At 40.5% G+C, this 19,656-nt stretch overlaps 1 protein-coding gene across 3 annotated transcripts in view; it reads left to right on the forward strand.

Moving 5' to 3' along the window:
• Positions 1 to 19,656, forward strand: part of LOC101168230 (rho guanine nucleotide exchange factor 12-like) — a 45,770-nt gene that overhangs the window by 10,798 nt on the left and 15,316 nt on the right. For all 3 annotated transcript variants that reach the window (XM_023962130.1, XM_023962128.1, XM_023962129.1), the window contains exons 2-17: positions 1,126 to 1,217; positions 6,647 to 6,745; positions 6,827 to 6,876; positions 8,621 to 8,678; positions 8,858 to 9,057; positions 11,056 to 11,178; positions 11,968 to 12,087; positions 15,192 to 15,290; positions 15,374 to 15,484; positions 16,359 to 16,457; positions 16,548 to 16,590; positions 17,461 to 17,566; positions 17,646 to 17,783; positions 17,854 to 17,886; positions 18,129 to 18,237; positions 18,322 to 18,400. In XM_023962130.1, the coding sequence (XP_023817898.1) occupies positions 1,126 to 1,217; positions 6,647 to 6,745; positions 6,827 to 6,876; positions 8,621 to 8,678; positions 8,858 to 9,057; positions 11,056 to 11,178; positions 11,968 to 12,087; positions 15,192 to 15,290; positions 15,374 to 15,484; positions 16,359 to 16,457; positions 16,548 to 16,590; positions 17,461 to 17,566; positions 17,646 to 17,783; positions 17,854 to 17,886; positions 18,129 to 18,237; positions 18,322 to 18,400 (1,559 nt within the window). The remainder of the gene's footprint in view (positions 1 to 1,125; positions 1,218 to 6,646; positions 6,746 to 6,826; positions 6,877 to 8,620; positions 8,679 to 8,857; positions 9,058 to 11,055; positions 11,179 to 11,967; positions 12,088 to 15,191; positions 15,291 to 15,373; positions 15,485 to 16,358; positions 16,458 to 16,547; positions 16,591 to 17,460; positions 17,567 to 17,645; positions 17,784 to 17,853; positions 17,887 to 18,128; positions 18,238 to 18,321; positions 18,401 to 19,656) is intronic.

A 19,656-nucleotide genomic window follows, 5' to 3' on the forward strand; every position in this document is an offset into this window, starting at 1 on the left:
TTTTTTTTCTGGTTGCATGTGTTGTGTACTGTCCAAACCTATCTGTAAAAGATGGAGGATCAAGGAAGACTGTCTGTCAACAACAGGTTAAAGTTTGGGCATAAATGGATAGAAACTATTTCCAGTAAGAACTGGCAGGCAGTAACTAATAACCGTAAAAATTAAATGAATTTTAACCAATGGTTTCTTGTCCATGGAGGAGGATCCTTTTTGTTTAATACAGTTCAATATGTTTGTGCACTTGAAACTTGTAGAATAAAAAAAGTCAAGTAGAGTTTGATTTATTGCTTGAAAAGGAATAGGAATTTTATAGTTTTACATAGTTTTTGTAATAATTTTGTAGTCAACCAGTTTTTAGTCCTTTATTCTTGTTATTTTTTCGGTTTGGATCACTTTTTTCACAAAAAGCGGACTATTTGTTAGGTGGTGCGGCGCCTTGTCATGGTAACGCGAAAAAGTGCCGCACCACCACTGCAGTGATATATATGTGTTGATCGTCCCGATGGATTGAATAAAGCATCAGTTCAGAGAGAAAGTTCTCATCTTACCCGTTGTTTTGTCCAGATGATGAAGCTAAAGGTTGTTTTAAAGAAGCAGTGGTGCAGTGATACAGAAGATTTAAGATAAGTGACCGGAACTTCTTTTTGGGGCATGCGGTTACCACTTTTTAATGCACACCCAGCAGCCAATCAGAATCGAGTATTCACCCAGACAACGGAATAGTCATTGGTTGTAATTAAAAGAGCTTTGATTATTTCATCGCATTAAAGTTCACACATGTATTTGGAATTATTCAAACACCTGTTGATCCTTAACTCCTCTTATCTTCATATTGTGAAATTACAGTTTCTTTATATATTTATTTGAATATTTGGATATTTGAACATAGGATTAAAATCTTGACAGTCCTGCACTATACATCCTCTTTAGTGGTTAGGAAGTTCTGGGTTAATTTGGATGCTTCCAAGTTACCGGGTGTTTAGCTATTTAACCATTCAATCCTAAAGCAACTTATACTATAAATCCAACTTTGTGGGTTCTAGATTTGAAGTGTTATCGGTCAAAGTTATATTTTTACGCTGGAGCGGTTGGTTGGAGTCTCACTGGGTCTTTCTATCTCCTCAGGACTCCAAACATCCTCAACAAGGAGCTCACAGACAAGAAACCAAAGAGAGAGAATTCCTCCATCTCCCTCAAACACGAGTTTGATCCCACAGGTGAGTTGCACACCGCTTTGTTTCAGCTCCAATCGTCCTCTTCTTTGACCTTAATAAAGCTTGACTTTTTGAATGATGCCATCGTCTTTACCTCACACAAAGGCATGTTGCGGGAGTAGTTAAAGGCAGCACCCAGAAACAAGTTGTTAGGGTGGTCGCCTTGGTTACAGGGTTGACATTAATCCTTCCTGCCCTTTTGTTCACCCTGGTGTCTCGAGGTGCTTCATAGAGCCCAAAAGACAGCCGGTAACCCACGCAGCTCTCTGAGATGGTCCTTTAAAGTGCATGGAAGGAAAGTTAGCTCCAAATGGGCCAACAGCGAATGGCAGTACCCCCGAAGAGTTTTGGATCAGGCAGATGTTTCTCATGGGGTTTGTTTGGGTGGTGGATGTGTTTGAGGAGTATCAACGAAGTGACTGACTTCCCAAATGAACTTCAGAGGGTGAAGAAGATCAGACAGATCCGCGTTTCTGCAGGTTAAGACTTGTCTGGAAAGTTTTACAATTTCAGTGTCTTTCTATGATTAACTTTTCTGAGAGTTAAAACCAAAGCTTAAGGGTTAGTCACACGCTCCCGTAAGGGTTGCAGGTGCAATGGATTTTTGCAGTGGAGAGTCATACATAGGAGTGGCTTTATCTTAAGGTGCGTCTTCTGCTACACTCCAATGCACGCTCAACAACACCCATAACGTGCATTCTTGAACCCACTTATAGCATAAGGTGTTCACACTGGACTGTCTTTACCCAATCCAGCGCATGTATCTACAGTCATAGAAGGCTTGGCTTAAAATGTCAAATCTGGTAAATTTTGCTCCAGGCCTTTTTTTTCACAGTTCTATTCCGGGGCTGCATGGTGGCGCCGTGGTTAGCGCTCTTGCCTCACAGCAAGAAGTCCCCTGGTTCAAATCCCGGCTGGGGGACCTGGAACAGAATATCAATGGGGGACCGTTCTGTGTGGAGTTTGCATGTTCTCCCCGTGCATGCATGGGTTTTCTCCATGGACTCCGGCTTCCTTCCACTGTCCAAAAAAATGCTTCATAGGTTCATTGGTCACTCCAAATTGTCCATACGTGTGAATGTGAGAGTGCATGGGTGTGTGACATGTGTGACCCTGTGACAGACTGGCGACCTGTCCAGGGTGCCCCCTGCCTTCGCCCACAAATGGCCAGGATAGGCTCCAGCAGCCCCGTGAGTTCAATGAAAAGAGAGAATTACACTCGGGTACAAACTGCAATTATTCATTTCTTCTTATCAATTTTCAAACGCTTGGCGCACATTTTATGTGTAGAACCTGAAAACAGACTTAGAAACTTGCATAGTGATGCGTGAATGCGAGAGTTCTGAATGCGGAAGCCCAAAACGCATTTATACGCGGGTTTGCGTTGACTTTTCATTGGAAGTGGTCGCTTGAACGTGCCTCTCTGAACCCGGTGTGAACGTTGCATTATGTTTACCTTGAGGCTTGTATGGCCACCTCAAGGGACGTCATGAAAATGGAACATACCATTGTCGTGCGTTGGCAAGTGTATTGCGAAGTGTTTTTCAGGGTTATCTAAGTTGCACGCACTTATGATGTACGAGCGATTCTGTCGTATGACGTCCTAACGACACACTCTAGACCAGGGGGGTCAGAATCTTGGCCTTCAGGGCCGAAGTCCACCATGTTTTCCAACCATCTTTCCATTGAAGCTCCTTTTTGGCTATAAACACCCGATCCAGGTTATCAACAGCAGAAAGGGCAGGGTTTCTGGAAAACCAGGAGGAGGCTGGCCCTAGACTTCAGTTAGGTGTAAGTACTGACTCCTTACTGTGCGCAAATGCTGCATGCATGGGGTGTGCACGTGATATAAAGGTGCTGGCAGGATGTCCACATGAACTACGTTCTGATTTTCTAATTTTATCATTTCTAACAGTCCTACTGTAGTCAAGGAGCGCGCACGTATCACAGCCCTAACAGGATCCCTACGAGTCTGAAAGGTTTTGGGGGGTGCCCCGCACAGGTTTGTCCATTTTTCACCTGCAGACAGCCCAAATCCCCCCCATAGGGGCAGTTGGGACTAAGGCTTCAGCTGATCAGTCTCTGCACCCAACATGAGTGTTGTTGCTGTAGACAAATGTTATCCTAATTTAAATCTGCTCCTCAGAATTTCTTCATGGAAACTCGACTTAATCCTGTAATTGGTTTTAATTTCTGGGTAATTTACTCTCAGTTGCCAGACGTTGACATATCTTTAGGTCATGTGATTATTAATATTCCCACTAAGTGTTATTGGGGTACAGCAGACCCCTTCTCAGAACAAACGTTCTGAGGTTTGTTTAAATACATTTTCTTGCAGACAGAGCTCCTACTGACTCTGAAATGATCTGAATTTTACAGAAATTCGTCCAATTTAGATCAAAATACAAATGAGATGTTTTTAGGCGTTTGCCTCAAACCCCTTTGACCTTTGGGAGCAGCGGTCAGTGTTTGAGGATGTCCAGTGCAGTCAGCGGATGTCCAGATGATAAATAATGGATGATGCCGCCCACACTTCCTGTTTTATGTGGTGGTCATTGTTTGAAGGCTGATAATTCAAGAAAGGGAGTACTGGGTCATTTTTAGACTGGGTCTCATTGAGTGTTCATGGAGCCAAAGACCCAAACGAGACGGTCAGCTGTTACACAACCGGCATCCTCATGGTGTAGTCTAATGACTGAGACATGTTCTCTCTATGAATTCACAATTTTACTGTTATTTAGTTTTAAAATTTAACCGGTTTTACGTAAATGTATTTTTTCAAGATTTTCTTTTGGTCAAAAAGTGATTTATTTTTCTTACATTTTATGTTTAATAAAATATTTTTGTAGATAATGATCGGGCTGGACATCGCTACCAAAAAAACTGTGTTTAGTGTAGATTCTCAAGTGCACAGTCTGATATTTCAACATGATCCATGTTTTTCCCCAAGTTTTAGAATGTTAATTTATACTTAAAAAATGTTTGTTTGTTTTTTTAAGTAAGGCAGTAGAGCAAAAGTTATATTGTAGATCATTTAAGGTCCTATTTTCTTGCATTTTTGTTTTATCGTTGATGGGAAAAATGCAGTAAACTTTTTGAAAACTGGTTCTGTGCAGAGATATCTGCTCTCAGTCATATTGGAGGGTTCTCACACATTCCCAGATGTTTGACGTTGTCTCTCTAAAGTGTTGATTTTCTTGGTTTGATTGGATTGTTCTTGAGTTTGGAGTTATAAACTCATGAAAGACATTGAAAATGTTTTTTGGAACTCAACTCTCTTGGTTGCACCTATAGTTTAAATGTACGTTCACACACTGCCCTCGGAGACGCATGTTCAAGCAGCCACTTCCAATGAAAAGTAAACGATCATACAAATACTGTTATGGGCTTCTGAATTCAAAACTCTCACATTGGAACGCAACTTTTCCATGACCATTTTTGGGCTTTACGTACAAAACTTGCAGCCATTAAACAGGTATAAACTTAAACCAGTTGAGCTACAGCCATTTAGGGACTTGGATTTGGTATTGACCTATAGAGATGGCATCACTTGTAATTCACGGTAGAGCCAACCGTTTGAAAATCGATCATGAAGGAGAAATTAATAATTGCGGTTTGACACCAAGTCTTACATGCACCGGACCAGAGCTGTAAAAGAAAGAAACCTGGAGCACGAGATTTGCACCGTTTCAACATTTCGCACCAAGCCTCTTCCATCTGTAGGTGGTTGACATGCACAAGTAAACAGTAGATAAGGAGAACGAAGAAGAAGAAGCCCCTCCCTGCTTGTCCAGTGTGAACACCATGAACGCGTGTTAAAGAACGGTATTGAACGTGCGTCACATGCTTGTCCGTAGCATAACAAGCCGTGTACTGTAGATGCAGAAACTGCAAAGCAACCCCAGACCATCACACTACCACCACTGTGTTTGACTGTTACAGTGATTTTGAATAAACAAAACACTGTTTCACTGGAGATTTGAAGTCATGAATGTAGAGACTCTATGATAACAGCAGACATAGACTATCATGTTTCTGAAGCTTCACAGTATTGTCCCATCATGGTCCTGTAATGAATATTAGACAGTGAATGCTGAAACTTTCTGGGCATATAGTAGAATTGGATTGCTGAGTCTGGAAGTCCTCTTGTTTCAAAACATAAGCGTTTCTATTTAAGAACATTTCATGCCGGACCAGAGAGTGTTTTATGTTGAAAATGGAGCCAATTCTCTCTTCCTGTCTACTTAAACCTTGTTAGGTTATATTCTTCAGCCGGGGCAGCAGCATTTAGTCTTTTTTAGGAAGTCAGCTGATCACTGCTTGTCTATTGGGACATTGTAATAGTTAGTTTTAAACAGGAAATCTTTCACTATCAAGGAGAGAAAATCAGGAGAGTCCCTTATTTTAAAGTAAAACATATTCCCCAAAAATGCTAATTGTGGGTAAATTGTATATGAGAAGTAGGCTGAGTAACCCCGCCCCCCTGGCATTCCAACAGGAAGTACCTGCTGGATCCAAGAAGCCAAAATCCCACAGACTTCTATAGAGAAATAAACAGCCATGACTCAGTCTTTCTATCTGTCATAGTAGCTATTCTTGTTCTGATAACTTTTTTTAACATGCTCTCATTTTATTCATGATTTTCTTTTTCTGTAGTTCAAGTTATAAACTGACTGACAGATGCCTTAAGAAATGTAGGTGGAGCCTGCTGACCCCCACGTCCGTCGTGCGAAACGTTTCACAGATTTTGTGTAGACCGCTTTCAAGTGGTAGGGGTGTGAATTCCAACAAGCTGACTCCTTGGTTGCCATAGAAACTCAAACGGACTCGGACCAATCGCTGCTTACTTCCGATGTCTGGCTCCAACGTGGCGACGTTCATATCACGATGATTGACTTGATTTGGTTGGAGCAGGAAGTAAACCATTTTCCATGGCTGACGTCACGCTCAGACGCTCTAGTATTCAGATACAGTCAATGGTTTTAATGAGTGGCGTCCAAACATGCAAATATTTCAAACTGTGACTAACTTGTGCAGACTTTTGTGTTTAGACTTATGAATAAGCCTATCAAACGTAATAATTCCAGCACATTTTACATCCATTCAAACAATAAAACAGTAAAAAGATTAAAATTTTGATTATTTTTTTACGTAATGTTTGCATGAACTGAGGCTGTGTGTAAAGATCGTTCACCGTGAGTCCAGTTCTCAGCCAACAGACAGCTGCTATGAAGCAGTTCCTGTTTCACTCTGTTCATCTGTCATTTCCTGTGTGGAGGATTTTTCCCACAGTTGATCACAGGAGTGCTTTTTTTTTTTAGTGTGCTGACTCTATGAGCGTGTTTTTAATGCAAAATGCTTTAAAAAAAAAAAAAAGAAAAAAGCCTGTTTGTGTTTAATCTCATAATGACATATCTGCTGATAAACGACAGGTCTGGTCCAGCGCTGTGTGATCATCCAGAGGGATGAAAATGGCTTTGGGCTGACAGTAAGTGGGGACAATCCGGTGTTTGTGCAGCTGGTCAAAGAAGGTACGGCTGTGTGGAAACGAACAACACACTTCTTAAAGCCACATCTCTGACGCTGCTGCTCCCCCCCCCCCCCCCCTGCAGATGGAGCTGCGATGCGAGCCGGCGTGCAGACAGGAGACCGGATCATCAAGGTCTGGCTTAATGCCTTCACGCTGTACGCCGCTGAATCACAACGTACCATAAAAATATAGGAAAATAAAGTGCACCTTATTACCAACACTGCTTAAAGTCTAAAGATTATTTTTTCATCTATTTTCAAAGAGTTCCCAGTGGTCTTTAAATTGTGATGATGCCGTTTTTAGCCAAAATCCAAAAACCTGACACGTTGGTGTTGAGCAGGCGTCTCCAGCCTACCGCCCTGCTTGTTTTGCAGCTAACCCCACTTCAATAATTGCTGATTAGCTGGATGGAGTGAACACGTTTCTCATTGAACACACCTGATTCAGGTGACCAGCTGTAAAGCAAGCAGGGCACGAGGAACAGCGTTGGAGACCACTGGCAAAGAGAAACCCCACTCCTCCCTTTCACTCCTTGTTGCTGAGAGCTTTCTGTTTACACCCTCTCCCGCCAGCTTACATCCTCCCAGACCCTCAATCTAATGTTGTCGGTGCAACAAAAATGGCGAGCAATACCAGAGCTATCCAGCCCTACAATTCTGATCCAGATTCCAGGTTGGATGTGGGGGAAAAAGACATTCATGGATGCATCGAAAAAGGGGCGGAGCAATGTGATGTTATTTCTACGTCACAAATATGACCATTTTAAACGACATTTTTTCGTCTGATCCCGATTCACCACAATTTGACTAAATTAGACACTCAGAAAAGCAGTTTTGATTTTAATTTTCTTTATATATGTCCTCCATTATCAGAAAAATCCCCAAATAACATTTAAAAAACACCAAAATCACCATTTTCATTGGTGTGGGTCTTTCATATCTTGGTCAAACAAGATCTCTCCAGAACCAACCTCATTCACTCATCAGTGACACTGATACAGATCACTTTAACCTGAAATAGGCAAATTTTCAAGTTAGAGATTATTCATTGTTTCTTAAGTCGTTAAATCCGATAGCCGTTTGTTACCCGCGCTGAAAAATTGTGTTTTTGGTGTTTTTAACCATATTCTTGTGGCCTTTTTTTGATGATGGAGGACATATAAAAGTAATTCTCTGCTAAAAAAATTGCATTTTTAGGTATTTTTTCATTCAAATTGTCAATCGGGAGCAGATGAAAAAATACAGTTTAAAAAAAAACACGATAATATTTTTGACAACGTAAATATGCTGAGCGGGCAAAAAGCTCGTTGCTCCAAGCTCTCACCAACGGGGATAGGTAGAGGATTTTTGGAATGTGTCTAAAAACGGCATCGTTGTAATGAAAAGACCGCTGGGAACACTTTGAAAATAGATCAAAGTGGGACTTGAAGCAATGTTGGAAATAAATAACACTTTATTTTCGAAATCATATTTGAAGAATCTTATTTGTTAAAGCGCTTTTTTTTTTATACTGACAAATATTTTGTTGTGTTGGATGTGTATTTCATATTTTATCAAAACAAAAGCAGTTGGAATCTGCTTGGGCAAAAGCTATTTGTGTGTGAGATACAGTTGTTGTTCTTAATGCTCTGATTATTAAGTAAAATATATTGAATCCATTTTTTTTATGTGTATTAATGTTCAGACAAAGTTTTCAGAGTCAAACTCTTTGAAAAGAATGATGATGTCTTGGGATAAAAATAGTATTTTGACGTGTATCGAGATGCAAACCATATCGCCAGACTTTTGCCAATAAACAGCCCTAGTTATAGATGACTGTTTCCTCTAAGTTCTCTCAAAAAACCCACCGAAAAGTCTGACGTCTTGTCTTCTGGCAGGTTAACGGGACTTTAGTGACACATTCAAACCACATAGAGGTCGTAAAGCTGATCAAATGTAAGTATTGCAGGTCTAATGCTTTTCCCAGCATTCACATCCTCGATGAGTTTTAACAGTTTTTGTGAGTTTGCTTGTTAGAAATGTGCATAGTTAATAAAAAAAAGAAGGTTTTTGCTGAAGTTTTGTAGTTTGTTTTTCTACTGTTGTCACCTCCCTTTGCTCCCTTCTGCCGGCAGCGGGTTCCTATGTAGCTTTGACCGTTCTGGGGAGGCCTCCGGGCCTTCCTCACATCCCTCTGGAAGAGGAGAGGGATGAGGAGGTGGGAGTGGGAGAGACCACCACATCCTCCGCTCTTCCATCATCTCACTCCACTGAGATCTCTGGGGGCGTGCCAAGCAGCCCCCATGACCACACAACCTCCTCCATGCCCGATGGGGTAAGACAGATTAGACAAATAGACTCTACTATCCAGCATTTTACACTATAAAATGTTCATAAGGCATCACATTTGGCATCAGATGTGATTTATCATCTAAATGAGGTGTTTTCTAAATGAAACACTTTTGATTTAGTTTAGTTAATCTAATTTCAAGTAGGAAAACGTGTTGTTTTGTAAAGAATGGCTGTTTCCACATTCAAACCTGGCAACTTTCCGTCCCAAGAAAGCGACAAACCCATTTTATTTGACAAAAAAAAGACACGATTCAATGAGACTTTTGCACTGTTGTATGATTCTCTATGAAGAAACACAAACAGTCTTAACAAATTTACAGTTAGGTTGTAAAAATAAATAAGAAATTCAATTAAAAAACTTGAATGCTAGAATAAAAAAAATTACAAAACACAGATACAACAATTTTAGATACTAATACATTGATTACAAAATCCATAAAAATATGCGCAAAATATGAATGATGTTGCCACCTTCTTGACAGTTTAATTACTCATAATCATAGACGTGTTTGCTCGAAAACGTACATATGTCATATTAGATTCATCAAATATATTGGTTGTCAACTAAAGTTTGATTTGTTGCTTGAAAGGGAATGTGAAGAATCAAATGTATATAACTCCACCCCTATTTTATATATATATATATATATATATATATATATATATATATATATATATATATATATATATATATATATATATATATATGTATATTTATGTTGTTTTTTACATAAATGCCGTAATCTGGCTGTTATGAGTTACAGTGCAGATTATTTATCCAGTAAATTCTGAGGGAACTGTACTTGAGATTTAATTTTTTTTTTTAACCTTTTTTTTCATTTTCTATTGAAAAAGCAAATTAAACTAAAATGTGGGCGTGGTTCACAGCAGGTGGATCATTTTTCTCATCTTTTGGAAAATTTGGTTTAGTGATGTCACAGTTGAACAACAACTATAAAGCAGGAAAAAATAGAATAATATAAACCAGTTGGTCACATGATCAGTCTGTGTGACGTCTGTTTGAAAAGTTGTCATTTTTACTCGTCGAGGAGGATTTTTTAGTTTTGTTTAAATGTAATTAATCAGCGGGCTCGTGGTTGAGGTCCGTCACGATCTCAGTCGACGGCAGTTTAAATCCACAGTCAGGTTCCGCCAAAGCATCAAAGGTGGGGGGTTTAAACACTAAATGGTTGGGTAATGGGTTAATTTCATAAGAAGGGCCCCTCCCTTAAATCCAGCTGCATGTTGAAGTTTACAGGAAACTCTGGCGTTTTTAATCTGACAGTGGTGACTGATGCGCAGACTTTCCAGATTTCAGGGCAAACCAAATACCTTTCTTTGTTTGTTTTTTACCGCGATAAGTTTGCCGTAGCTTATCGAGCCGGTGCAGCTCATTATTTCTAACTAGTTTTTCTAACTAATCTTTTTCAGACGCTTTTAATCAGAGGTGCTACAAGCGGATCAGAACTGTGTCCACATTTGGGTTTCTCAGAGTCTAAACCCTGCATTAAAAAGGATCAGGGAAAAAGCAAGTGTTTAAATTCACATTTCATCTGCTTTTCCTCTGAATTCTAGTCTTTTGGTTAATTTCTGTCGTCTGCACAACACAACACAACAAAAATATCATAGTAGAAGGAGAGTGTTTTCCCTATTCTCTTAAAAAGAGGTGAAAGAGTTCTGAATGTGTGTGACTCATGCTCCAAAGCCACTGCAGACAACTTATCTGCAAGTTAAACAGGATGCTGGCACCATTTGAGGTCTGACTGTAAGGAGTGCTTCTTAATGACAGACCCCAGAGCCTGAAAATGAGGTGGGACTGCTCGTTAGAAGCCTAAAGCCTCCACGTGTTTGCTTTGGATGGCAGTGAGAAAAGCCTGCAAATGTAACCCACAAAGTGGGACGATACTTCTGTTATCTTCATCGTTTCTGGACGAGCTGCAGACTTTAACACGAATTCGCTGCGTGTGACCTTTGCTAATAGTGCCAGGATGGAGCCTCAGGGTCCAGGAATGGTGAGGATGAGGAGGGAGATGGCAGGCTTCCTTACAGGGAGCAGACGTCGCCGTCACAGGGCGAAGGAGGACCCTGTGTCAACAACAGTGCTGTGAGTCGCACATCAGAGCAACTCGTTTGATACAATGACTGTTTCTGTTCAGATTGTCAGCTCCGAACCACCAACGCTCCTTATGATTCTCTCTCTAATAATTCCTAACTGTCTTCTGTTTTGGAATTGTTGTTTTGTTATAGAAACGGAAGAAGGTGGACAAAAATGAGAGGAAAGGGGCAAAAATGCAAAGTATTTCCTGTTTTTAAATCGATCAAAAACATCTCTTTGTTCTGGAAGTTAACGTCTCGGCCTCACATTAAGGTGGAAGTTCAGCTCCATACTGTCGTCTTTGAACCAGGTTTAATTTGAGCATTTTCAGGATGTTTTTTTAGCAGTAAAAATAAAAAAGATTTGTTCTCTTAACGGCTGTAAGAGGTGTAGAACAGAAGACAGGGTTCCTGTTGCGTTTCTGCTTTTACAATGTGCTGAAACAGTGTCTCAGACGACTGTCACCATCAGTGTTCAACATGACTTGGATCAACGCTCTGACTCCCTAAAGGTTTTATAACAATGGGATGTTTCCGTAGAAACCATGATGCAGGGTTTGCTGGACACCAGACTGTAACAAAAAAAAACCTAGTTTCATTACTACATGCGACACAAGCCTCTTTGTAATAACTCTGCTTTTATCGCAGCCTAAATAAACATTAATTGGTCCGTCTTTGTGCTCTCCAGGGGGATTTCCCAGAATTCAGCAGCAGACTAAACAATCAATTAATGCTGGTGTGCTTTTTTTTTCTGCTGTGGAAATGCAGACGAGTTTATGTGTGTGTGTTTGTGTGTCAGACGAACAGCCGGCTGCTCCCAGAGAGGAAAAGAAAGACGCCCTGTCACAGTCCCGACTTCAGCCGGAGAGACGGCCTGGACTTCTGCCCGTCGCCGGACTCTGAAGACGCTCCGGACACAGTGAGATGGACTGTTGGGACTGTGATGAGCTTCTGATGACGCTGTGAAAGAATCCAGCTATACGAAAGAAAACAACCACAGAATTTTAAAATATAGCTTCAACACAAATTTGACTCTGGAATAAAAACCCTCAGAATTTATCTGTAGCCCACTGAAGAATCAAACCAGTCAAACCAGGTCAAACCTAGATCAGCTAAAGCAAATGAAGGAGCAGATGGTAAAACTTCAAATTTAGAAAAAAGTTTTAAACTCCAAAGTCACATTTTAAATATTTTAAATTGAATGAAATGCTGAAATCTTGAATAAAGGCAAAAACTATAAACCTAAAGCTGTTACTAAATGGCAAAAAAATGTTTAATTGCCGGTATATGTTTTCCATTTTTGTATTTGGAAAGTTTTTATGTTCCTCTCCCTCTTCGTTTTTAATCCCGCGTTTACAGTTTTAACTCAGACTTTTTGTTTTTGGCGTCGATCCCATCGCCTGTATCAGAGAACTGGAGCGAGTGACGTCGACCGTCGACTTCTGGCTCCAACCAAATTTAAGTTAATTCAGTCACTAAGGATTCTGTCATGTTGGAAGAAGACATCGTCAGTAAGCAGTGATTGGTCCGAGTCGCTTAAGGCCTGTTCACACCGGGACGAATTTCGCCGGCGATTTTCGCCGACGTTTAACGCCTCGTGACTAAACAAAGGGCACCAATGTGAGTGTGCACACCGAGGCGAAAAAACGCCAAGCGCCAAAGCGTCAAAAAAAAAAAAACGCCTTGGGTTCGTTTTTTTTTTTTCGACGCATCGCGTCGAAATCTATTCGACCAATAAGAATGGCGCTTTTGCTCACGTGTCTGGAGCTTCTGAAGTTACAGTAAAACACAACTTGGGGGCGCTCAAACACAAAACTGCCTTGCTGAGCACACATACCAGCGAAGAAGTTAGACGCCAAGTAGCGTCTACACTGCCGCGAAGAAATAATGACGGACATTCTTAAATATCCCCTTACCAAGTACCAGTTGGAGCTACTGATGCTTGAAATATTCATGTTTTCTTTGTTTGATTCTGACAAGCGCGTAAATACTTGCTCTCTTCTTCTGAGTGAAAAGCGACTTTAAGAATCGTAAAGTTGCGCAGCGCCACCTTGTGTACAGGAGTATTTCTGTTTACATTAAGCGCCATCTAATGTCAGGGAATGAAATTGCATGTTCGCTCGGCTCATCGTCAGCGAAAATCACCTGGGTGTGAACACAAAAGACGTGGCGAAAAACGCTGGCGAATAACGCCTGGCGAATATTCGTCCCGGTGTGTACGGGCCTTTAGAGTCAACGTTTTTTATGGCAACCACTCTGACCAGTCAGTAGTTAGCTTGTTGGAAGGCCACGCCCCTTAAAGCAGGCGGCATGAATCTGTCAAACGTTTTGAACGTTGGATGTGGGAGCCAGCAGGCTCCACCTATGTTTATTGAGGCATCTGATTGGTCACTTTATAACTTAAACATCTTGAACTACAGAAAAAATATACTGAAAAAAAAGAGGATTATCAGAAAACATGTTGAAAAAGCCATCAGATCCAGAATGGTTCTTCTGACCAATAGAATGACAGAGTAAACGTTTCTACCTGTGTTTGTCTGTAGACGTCTGGGGGATTTTGGCTTCTTGGAACCACTTCCTGTTTGGAGAACCAGGGGGGAGGGGTCACTGAGTCCAGTTCTCATAGTCAATGGTTGAATCTTATTTTACGTGGGGGCGGGGCTTCGAGCGCATTGGCTATGGGGACATGATTGACATTGGGTGACCAGTCGTTGCGTCTGTTGTCTCGTCCCTCCTTTGATGTGGCGTACAAGATGGACTGACTAAACTGTGGGGAAGCATTTTCCCTGCTGTACTTCACCATCAAAGGAGGGACGAGACAGATGGCGCCAACGACAGACGCCGTTCTCGCTGTTCAGCGGTCACCCAATGTCAATCATGTACCGATAGCAAATAGGCTCAAAGCCCCACCCCCATGTGAAATTAGGATCAACCCCAAAAATGAATTGAAACTGAAAATTTAGGATTGATCCTTGGTGCAGTTCCTTCTAGTGCTTATTATAATATTTTTAAAACTGTTTTCCAAATGCTTTTTTTTTCTTTCAAACTTAAATTCTGGTTCTTTTATTCACTGTGAGCCAATCCTGATTGGACCCCATAGATTTCCTGGATCCTATTGAGTCTCCACGGCAACCAAGCTAAAAAGTTTTAGTTGTACAGTCAGTCATGAAAATCAACATCAATCAAACATGAGCATGACTGCAGTGTAGACAGACCTTTTTGAGGTATAGAAAACTGAAATTATTCTACAGTTTTATCCTGTGGTCAGATAGATTTGGAGATGGGGGGGGGGGTAATCAAAGTAAATATGTGAGCTGTACTAGAGTATCTCCGAACTGACTCACAAAAAGCAGCTTCATTTTGAAAAGGAAAAAGCATTTCTGTTTTTGACTTTTATTTTTATCGCTTCCTTAGAATGGAAGCTTGCATAACATGTTTGACACATACTTATCAGCAAAGAAACACAAAAAAACAGATTGTTGCCAAATGCTTAACATAATTACACTCTGCCATTTTGATTCTAAATGTAACCCCCCCCTACCAAACTGAAGTGCTGTTGGATTCCTTATTGCGACGAAGCTTTTCAAATCTGTTCCCTAAAAGGCCCCAGTTCACCCTAAACATAAACCAACTCCTAACATAAATCTGAAACAAGGCCGTCTCCTTCACTGAATTCACCGTGGCAACAGAAAAAGAGACAATGCACACACACGGCTCACAATGACAAAAATGACTTAAAGGTCCAGATATTTAATCCCAGCAGGTGAAAAATGATTGGCTAAAAGTTCACCAATCTGGAGAATCTTGTATACATTATCTTTTTGATCATGTATACAATTATGTTTAACTTTTTCAATTACCTATACGAACTCCATCGAGACGACTGTTGTTGTGAATATGGGCTATACAAATAAAATTGAATTGAATTGAGAAACAACTGAATATCACAAAACAACCAGTTTTTATTTGCCATTGTTGCAAGTGAGACCAACCTTCATAACAGGATTCCTCATTTCCCCTCAGGACTCCAGTGCACAGAGCATCATTGGAAGCCCCCCCTACTTCCTCAACCCCCAAATTATCGGAGCAGAGGACGATTACTTTGACTATCAGCAAGAGCAGGTCACACAGAAGAGCCTCTCAGGTACCTGACATCCAAATCCCCACTTGATTCCCGTCTGATGAGGGAAAACTCCCCCTTTCAGATCAGCGGACAGTGCAGCTGTTTCCAGAGCATCGAGTCTCTGAAGGGTCGACCGGCTCACCTGGCAGTCTTCCTCCATCACGTGGTGTCCCAGTTTGACCCTGCTCCTCTGGTATGTGAACATCCAGAAAACTGATCGGAATCTTTCGGGGAATTTGGTTGGAATTACTGCAATCATAACTAGGAACAAAGGAACTTTATTTATGGGAAAAATTATTTATGAATGCTTTGATTTTTCTTGAATATATTAATATTAAACTTTTACTTTGTTACATGTGAAACAAGCTCATGTTTATAGGAAGTGGACCAGGTTTGTTCTGCTCTGGTATCACAGGAGGATCATAGAAAACTGTATTATTGTGAAAAAAATTCCACATTTTTTTGTCAGTCATTTCAAAACATGAATCTATTATTTTATATAGAATTATTTTACATACATTTACATAGAAAATTAGAATACTGGGAAAAACAATCTGTTTTGGAAACTCATGGTGTTACACCATCATTTACTCTGAGCCTTTAAGTCTCAGTCTGAGTCTGTAGTTCTATAATCATAGGAAAGACCAACTTGACAGACGTTCAGAAGACAGACACCCTTCACAAAGAAAAAGGAGGAAGAGATGTAATGATTCTTTAAAAAATACAACTTTCCCTTTTTGAATTGACTGGAAATAAATAATAGACTTATTCGTCATATTCTATATTTTAGATGTATTTGTAAATTTAAATGACATTCAAGCCATTGCTGGCTGTTTACTCATAAGTATGTCACAATACAACAATAAAACACTTCAGTGACTTTTGTTTTATTCTAAATGGAAGTGGATCCAGGATAGAGCCTTGTGGAACACCATTTCCAAATAAATAGGCTTTTTTTTATCATTAGATGTCTGGATTTTTTATTTTATTTTCTTTTTCAGTAAAGCACAAAAATACATTTCAAAATGTGAATGTCAGCAATCTTAAAGGTCACATCTCTTTCTTAGCTGTGTTATCTTTACGCTGACATGCACAAGCAAACCAGCTCGAAAGAAACTCGCCGCTTCTTCTTAGAGTTCCACTCACTCTTTGTGGATCGATCAGCTGTGAGTAAGACTCTTTTTTTATCAATCTTTGGTCCGTCACCACAGATCCTTTTGAGGGTTTATGTCTTGAATTTTGTTTCTTATTTCCAGAATCTGAAAGTACAAGTGCCAGAAACAGTTGCAGCTGAACTAGGTAATGTATCAATCAGTCAACCAATTAATCCGTCAGTGACATTGAAAAAATTACATCAACACCAAATACTCCAAAATAGCAAGAAAGAAAGAACGCCTAAGGAAAGTACAGTGACAATTACGTGTATAATCACATAAGCAGGACATGTGGTAATGACATACCCTTATTTGTGATCATTGTACCTTTGGTACTTGTGATATTTATATATTTTTTACACATATAAAATTGAAACGTTTTCTGCTGAATGTGTTTTAAGGCTTTTTTGCATTGTACGAAAACACAGATTTAGACATCAGCTTCCACCAACAGGTGTTTGAAAATATCCACATGTGGATCTGAAGGCATCAAGATTAGGCGTATATGTACGCCGCGCTTGGGCCATTGACTAGAGATGAGAACTGGACTGAGGGACTCCTCCCTCCTGGCTAATCCTGATTTTTTTATCATGATATTTTTCCTTTTTTCAAGCTAAAAACTGACCACTCAGATGCATCGATAAAAGTAGGAGGTGTCTTTTGGAATGTTCAAAATGTTTGATTGGCAAATTTGCTATTTCAAGAGGTAGGGGTGGGGACATCTAACAAGCTCACTCCTGATTGGCAGTTGCCATAGAAACGTTGACTCAGACCGACTGGGACCAGTCACTGTTTACTAATGACGTCTGGCTCCAACATGGCGGCGTCCATATAGCGAATAAAGGGAGACTGAATCGACTTCCCTTTGGTTGGAGCTGGGAATAAACCGTTTTCCATGGGAGACGTCACACTCTGTCCAGTTCTCTGATATGGTCAATGGTTTGGGCTTGTCATTCTGGGGAGTCTGGTTCTGACCTGGGGCTTCCAGAACCTGACTTTTTGTCCGGTGTGGCAGAGAGGCGAAGGCTGGAGCTGATTCCCGAGGAGCTCTGCCGACAGTACACTCTGTCCATCCAGGAAGCACTTCTGTCGGAACTTCACGTCAACCTGGAAGACTTCAGGTATCAGCAGCGGGGGAGTTTTTTTTCTTCCTTACAGCTTGAACGACAGTCCGCTAACGCAGCTCGTGGTCTGTTGCAGGCAGAAGCGCAGCATGGGTCTGACGCTGGCCGAAGACGAGCTGTCCCGGTTAGACTCGGAGCGCAAAAAGGAGCAGTCGACTTTGGAGAAGGAATGCTCTTGCGCCGAGCGCGTCCTCTCCAAGATCGAGGATATTCTGTGAGCGCGCACGTCACCGCAGAGACGAGCACATATCTTGTGTGACTCATGAAGTTATTTTCTGTTGCAGGTTGACCTCACAGCCCACAGAGGAAGAGAAGTGGTGAGAAGAGGGAGTTTTGGTTTTTTTTTGTTTGGCTGCTGCAGGATGATCTGATAAAGAGAAGTTTTTTTAGTTTCTGTTCTGCAGTTTTACCACATGCATAAGTGTACAGGGAAGAGTCTAAATTTAAAGCAGGAAGTACCTCATCACAAGACTTTGATACCTTCAGAGCTGCTTTCGAGTTCATCTTTCCTGTGCAGAAGAGAAAAAGCTCAGTTTCTTTGTTTCTTTGCCCTGGAAAGCCAAACCATGCAGTACGTGATTCTCACCTACATGAAACACCTCGGCGTCAAAGTGAAGGAGCCTCGCGAACATAAACGCGGACTCATGAACTTTCTACCCAAGATTAAGGTGCAACCCCCCTTCCCCCCTTTCACACATACATCAATTCACCTGAACTTCTCTGAGGTAATTGGGACTTCTGTCTTGTTGCAGGTGAAAAGACCTGAGAAACATCTCCTGTCCCAAATCCTCAACCCGCCTCGCCGCCTGAGCAAAGTGGACTCCACGTCAGGTCTGGGGGAACTGCAGCTCAACCCGAACTTTACGGAAGCAGAGCTGCGGAGAACATGGTTTACTGGTTCAAACAGATTAAATGACATGAAAATACAATAAAAACAACAATAATTTTACAGGGAAAAAAATCGATTTTTAACTTGTGTGTGAAAGTTATTTGTTAAAACAAACAATCCTTAGTTTTGAAAAAGATATTTTAGTTTTTTCACCTAGATCTGTTAAATCCATAAATGTATAGAATAAAGTCATTATGCTGCCATCTAAAGGTATACAAATACAGATGCATGTTGCAGTCAGGAAAGGGTTAAAAAAAACTTGAAGGGGTGTGGCCATCCAACAAGCTCACTTTTTATAGAAACGATGACTCGGACCAATCACTGCTTGCTAACGATGTCTGGCAACAACATGACGACACCCATAGAACCAATAAAAATGGAGACTGGATTGACTATATTGGTTGGAGCCAAAAACACACCATTTTCAAAGGATGACATCACACTCGCACAGTCCAGTTCTTATTTACAGTCAATGCACCAGAGCAATGGTCAAACATGGTGGTGGCAGTGTGATGGTCTGGGGTTGGTTTCAGCTGTGCACAACAACAAAAACTGAAAAAGAACAGCCTCAAACTCAGAACTCTAAAAAGTCAAGTTAAAAGTATCACAAAGTAGTGTCTAGTTTAATGTTTGGACTGTTTTATGACATTTTACTGTTTCCAGTCTGAATTCAAACAATTCTGTGAAAAAGTGTGGAGCTGTAAACATTTAAAAAAACTCAAGACAAAATCACCACAAATAGTCAACTGCAGTTGTTTCAGTCAAGAACGGCGCGATCAATTATTGAAAATAATTTTTCACGTATGGTCAGGACGTTTTGGAAAGCTTTTTCTTTTGGTCTGACCTTAAATATTTTAGTGCCACAGCTAAATGACAGCGACTCTCGGAAGAGTCCAGATTGTTTTTACTCAAAAAGAGTTAGAAATATACCAGTATAAAACAAATAGTTTAATTTTGAAATACATCAAAAAGTTAGAAAAACATGACCTTGAATAAAAATTCAACATTTTTGAGTGTATTATTAAAATCTCAGTTTGTACTAATAGAAATGATAAAACAGGACTTGCAGTGGTTCAAAACTGTGGTGGTTTTTTCAAGGTTCTGTCTTGGATCACTGAAACTGAGACTTTAGGGTTTCATTGAAACAAACATTTGTTTCCAGAAAGCTGCAGAGTCCTTTTGTGATGTACAATCAGTG

The sequence above is a fragment of the Oryzias latipes genome, chromosome 14 (genome assembly GCF_002234675.1).
Source record: "Oryzias latipes chromosome 14, ASM223467v1".
Classification (NCBI taxonomy): Eukaryota; Metazoa; Chordata; class Actinopteri; order Beloniformes; family Adrianichthyidae; genus Oryzias; species Oryzias latipes.